At 39.5% G+C, this 5,855-nt stretch overlaps 1 protein-coding gene across 1 annotated transcript; it reads right to left on the reverse strand.

The window, feature by feature from the left end:
• Positions 1-1,624: 1,624 nt before the first annotated feature.
• plekhf1 (pleckstrin homology domain containing, family F (with FYVE domain) member 1) lies at positions 1,625-3,377 on the reverse strand. The gene is made up of 2 exons (XM_079163525.1): positions 3,014-3,377; positions 1,625-2,565 (listed from the first exon to the last, which is right to left on the reverse strand). Exons 1-2 carry the CDS (start codon positions 3,267-3,269, stop codon positions 1,964-1,966), a joined length of 858 nt encoding a protein of 285 aa, XP_079019651.1. The 5' UTR covers positions 3,270-3,377; the 3' UTR covers positions 1,625-1,963.
• Between the last annotated feature and the right edge of the window lie 2,478 nt (positions 3,378-5,855).

Consider the following 5,855-nt stretch of genomic DNA (forward strand, 5'->3'; position numbering starts at 1 on the left):
CTGCCTCACATTTGGGCCCTATGTAGCCAGTCTTTGGAATAAACTATGAAAAATACAAAAAAAAACAATTCTGTGATGTTTGAGTGTTACTATCTCAGCAAACGGGGCGGACATGTTGTCAGTAAAGTTGTTTTGTCTGTCTGTCCCGATTTTTAAAGTACTTCTGGATACATTTCCTTGAAATAATGACCCACACCGATGACACTTTGATACAAAGCCTCTTACATTTTTACGAGGAACACCCTGGATGTTCATGGTGAACAAATGTAATCACAGTATTGGATAAAAAGTCATAGTATAGCATGTCAATACATTTATCAGAGTCAAGTATGCCATAAAAGTCATGAAAAATGGAAATATATCATACCACAGAAAGTCGTAAAAAATCTAATTATAGTATGCCATAATATAAGTTATTAATATGTTATAATGTCATGGTGTAGATTGCAATAAAAAGTCATGACTATGTCTGAGTACAGTTTGCCATCAGAATGTCACAGTAAAGTAAATACAAAAAAATGTCAAACAAAACTCATTGTATACTACACCATTAAAAAGATTAAATAACAATTCAAATAAAAGGTCATAGTGTAGAATGCTATAAAATATCATTCAAATATAATGAAATATGGCACAAAACCTCATGAAATGTTTCATAAAGAGTCATGGAAAAGTAATAGAAGTATTTAGAAAAAACTAAAATCATTTTTAGTATTGTATGTTGAACAAATATAAAGTCATAAAACTAATAGTATACTGTATCATAAAAACGCATAGTATGGTATGTCAAAAGAGTCTTTTGCACCATGTCACGTTACCATGACGTCATATCATTTTCTGTGTAAATGTGGCTCTATATTTTATATTTCTTACTCACTGATGTGAACGTCTTCCAGGCTTTTGCCTCACAAGATGAGAGTTATTTGTCAAATAATCTATTTACTCGTTGTTGTCAAAAGAGCTTTAATAACAAAATAAGGTTATAAGGTTAATAAATAAACCATCTGTGTAATGTAGACTCTGCTTGCATTCCTCTGCTTTCATGTGTTTGTACGTGCCATCTTTAATACCGAATGTTTTTGTGTAAATGTAATATGGAGATGTGCCAATCCTCTGTGTTTATCTTTTTTTTGCTTCCGTCGCGGTTTCCACTGGTAACCCGTGTTTAACGTCACATTGCTGTGAATTGTAAGTTACGCCCTCATAATGTGTGCAAGAGAGCCCTCAAACACTCGATGACCTGACATTGGGACAGACCTAAACCCTCACAGACTTTGCTGGAACGCGCATCAAAGTCCGTGAGTTGGTGAGTGTGGCGATTGGAATTGGGCCTTGGTCTATCAAAAAAAGTTATTCAAAAAAGTCACAGTAGGCTATAATATGTCAGAAAAAACTCATACTATTGTATATCAAATATAGTCATATATTATTTATTCATTTATTAAAGTAATTATTTAGTTGGTCGAAAAAAAGTAATTAAAAGTCAAATTATATTTAACGAAATAAAATCAGAAAACATCATTGTTGAAATATAAGTCACAGTATGGTATGTCGAAAAAAGTATTTTTAAAACGCACAGTTAGAAAGTGCTTTACATATTAGAGAAAATACACAGATGCAGGGATGCATATCAACTTCTTTTATTATCATATGCACAACAATTACAGAGAAGCAGCCGTTGGCAATATATATCCTCTGAGCACATTATCAGAGACAATCAAAGGACGACTTCATAGCAATAGTCTTCCCACAGACAGCATAACGTGAAAAGACAAAATATGAACATAAATAATAAATATATAAACGTAATAATACATTGTTTTCTTGTTGTGTTAATGACAGAGTGGGAATGCCTTTTAACTTGCTCTTATTGCACAAAGCTGCATCAGTATGTGTCCATGTCAAAGAGAGGCCGAAACACCAACACCATTGTTTCTGAGTGGCAGCAGCACTCTTCACGTGCTTACGTTTGGGGCTGCATGTGCTGTGGTTTGAAGTAGACATAGGTGGACCAGGAGTCCATCTGGGTCTTCATCCACTTGCCGGGGTCATGGTTCTCCATCTGCTCCTCGGCCTCCTCTTCCTCACTCAATCTGTCCACTTCATCTTCATCCGAGCCTATCTCCTCTGTGCTGCCCCCATTCACGCGAGACACCTCTGGGGCCTCCGCCGCCGTTGAGAGACTTGAGTGACACATGGTGCAGACCCTCAACCACTTCGTCGGGTCAATGTGTCGGATCACCGCTCGCTTCTTGGAGCAGGCACCACAGACCACAAAGCCGCATTTGCGGCAGTGGTGTCGACGTTGGGTCACGGTGAACCTGTCGCAGCAGCGCATGCAGACCGGGGAGGCCTGGTCAGGGATCCAGGCGTTGGCGAAGTGGGACCCGGGCCGACAGCCTTTGCTCTGCAGCAGACTGGACCGGCAGTCCTCTATGTGTTCGATCCAGGCTCGCTTCTCCTCGAGCGAGGCGGCTGACACGTAGAAGGACTTGCGTGGTGTACGGATCAACCATTGGTTCCTCATTTTTACGCTGTCCTCCAAGTCCTCAAGCTGGCTGTCCTCTGAAATAAAAAGATAAAATGAAAATGAAATAACAGTACAATTCAAATAGAATAAGTCGGAATAAGGTCAGAGTCAGTCGTTGAGCGTGTATACATGCACTGTCACTTGAAAAAATAAAGTAAAATGAAAAACAAATCACAATAAATTAAAAAGAAATCATCCTGAACTATGACTTTCTTTCAGTCTTTCAGTCTTTCGATTTTCAAGTAATCCAAAAGTAATTCAAGTGTATTCAGATTAGATTCCTTTTTAACGGCGCTCCCTGTAGCTGCAAGCTCCAGTAAGCAACAGGTAACCAGTGCAAGATGGCTTGCACTGGTTACCTGTTATTTGTGAGTCTGAGTTCTTTCCTTTCTTTTCTTTTTACTGTCAAAGCATTTGAAAACCCTAACAATGATCACACAATGATGCCTAATCTCTCCCCTCAGGTGTGTCCGTGTTGCTCACCTAGAGGGATGATCTTCTGTTTGTTGTGCCAGCGGCCGTTCAGAATGATGCTGCCGTACACCAGCACGTCGTTGAAGAGGAAGAAGACTTTGGGCTGTGGCCCCCGACGGCTCATCTTCGTCAGCCGGCCCTCTCCGATCAGAACCCGATCCGGCGCGTACAGAGGCTTCCCTGACGCCCCGAACGAGTTCTCCACGGCGTGGATGCGGTCCCGGTTATCCTGGGCAAACATAAGCTGGTTCCCCACGGTGTCCATTTGTATCTAGTTGACAAGTCAACAAGAGCCCTGTTGTCAGTGAGCTGTTGTTGTTTTGTTGCATATAGTTCCACGTTTCTGTAGGTGTGAGACGCTGTGCTGTGCTCGTGCAGTCTTCCTAATGACACAAGCTGCGCACAGGCACCTTTTGAAGTCTTGGTGACGCGTCGTGGTGACATAATGGCACTTCCCGAAATAAGATTATGACTAACCCTTTTTGAAAGAAAATACATTTGAATTTCCTGTCTGCTGGGCGTTGTACACAAGTCATGTCTTTAGACTGAATCTATTTGACTACCAAGAAGGACTTCGGGTGGAAAGTTGTTTTGACAGACGGTTAATTCAAAAGAACCTGTGGCTCGCGCTGTTTCCAGCTCATGGATGGGTCAACTGAGAATGTCTTTCCACCATGCACTCTATCACCAACTATTTAGTGATTGGCAACCTTTATTTAAAAAATTCACCAACTGGTGAATTTTAAAATAAAAGTTGCATTAAACAGCTGGGCAACAATGTATTACTGTATACCGAGGTTATACATGAGATAATACTGTTTAGTGGCCGCAAAATATATCATATTGTGCGGCATACAAAATGTCATCGAAAAGTCATGGTATAGTGTGGCATAAAAAATGTCATAGGATGACATAAGTCATTGTCATAGAAAATGAAAAAAGAAAATTCTAGTTTAATTTTCTGAAACTTATAAAAATAAATAAATAAAAATATATAATCGTAACTGATTACTAAATCTAATCTAAAGCCTACAATTCTTTACACATACTTTGGAGAGAGTAGGCAATAGAAATGAGTCGGTAGTTGTGCACATCATTTTTTAATCACCAGACTTAAAGACTGGTACATTTCTAGTAATCTTTGTCATTTTAGACACAACAAAGTACAGCAAGGTCGACAGAGTAAACAGGAGGCTCCACAATGTCATTCATAACGGCTGTGTTCATCTGCACCAGCTTTATGTGTTCATCTGCACCAGCTTTATGGGAGCTTTTCATATTCATAATGATGACTTTAGAGACTTTGTTTCTAGCATTTAGCAATCAAAAAGAATGAATTAAAATAATGGCCTTGAAGAATATTAACTGAGAAGTAGCACTCTTTGGTTGGACTACTTTGTTAGCGAGATTTTCAGATAAAAAAAAAGAATAGAGCAAATTGTCAGCAAGATCAGTAGACGGCGTCAACACCATCGCTCGATTTCTGTTTGACTTTGGTGTCAGGAAGTGCGGAGGTGTTGTGAGGACTTTCAGGATTGCTTTTGATCACCTCAAGACACTTCAATAAGATAGGTGGTGTTTTCTCCAGGGCTGGGCAGTAACTGATCACATGTAATCGGTATTATGTACGTCAAAATAACTTGTTTATGTGCCAGTTTTATACCATCAGTCATAGACTGAATCTATTTGACTTCAGGTGGGAATGTTCTGACGGACTAAAAAGTTGTTTTCTACACCTTTTTAAACATCTCGGCAACAATATGTGATATTGAGGTATATACACGTGATAATAACCTGTTTTAGTGGCCACAAAATATAATTGTAAGACACAAAAGTGAAAAAACAAAAAGCAGAGTGGGATCTTTTCAACCGTTACCAGAAACTACAGAGTAAAACAAACCTGACAAGAGCTCACATTTCACAAACAGGAGGGGTTTTTGCTCAGGTGGTGTTGGGTGGGAAGGGAAAAAAAAGAAAGAAAAAAGAAACTGATGCCAAAGTTTGATGCCATCCTCATTCTTACAGAAAGAATGCACACAAAAAACAAACGCAAATGCTTACTGGTAGGAAGCTTTTTTTTTTTTACACGGCTTCTCGTGCATTAGTTGGCACACAAATACATTTTGGCAACACTTCCATTGTGTACTGCAGGAGAGTTGCCATGGGGGCTTTCTGATATGTGCATTATATTGAGATATAGTCTTGTCTTCACACAACGAGTCAGCTACAAACCTGAAAGTCTGGATTCTGCAGTCTTAATCTCAATCAGATAATCTGATCCGAGTGAAACCGCTGTGTGATGCCTGTCTAGTGAACCCACAGTTATCTTTAAATAGCAAAAATAAAAATACATTTGTTTCTGCTCTGTCAAAGCAAACACTGTTCCAGGTCAGCCGTGTCAATATCTGGTTGGACTGGTTGTCTTTAAAAAGGAGACAGTCAGGGAATTTACGAGAGAAAAACGTGCACTCAAGTCGCTTGTGCGTCCCCAAGCAGCAAGTGGAGTTCAGGAAAGTACACAGACAACAATACACAGCTTATAGTCCGCCATGTTTCACGTCTTTCTATTACGAAAGAGTGCAGTACATCTTGTGAACAAAATGTTTGCTTTGTTCTCTTCTGTACAATACCCGATAAATAAGAAAACAAATGAGTTAAATAAAACTAAATACTGCTGTCCAACAGCTCTACTTTTACACTCTAAATGTCATCAATCAGCTCAATGACACCCGTTAACGAGAGCTGAACAAATTCATTCACTCAGAGAGCGCTAAAGACTGAGACCGGTTCACTGCTGTTATGTACTCAAGCAACAGTTTATTCAGAGCAGAGCATGAGAGTTACAGTTTGC

The sequence above is a fragment of the Pholis gunnellus genome (genome assembly GCF_910591455.1).
Source record: "Pholis gunnellus genome assembly, chromosome: 1".
NCBI lineage: Eukaryota > Metazoa > Chordata > Actinopteri > Perciformes > Pholidae > Pholis > Pholis gunnellus.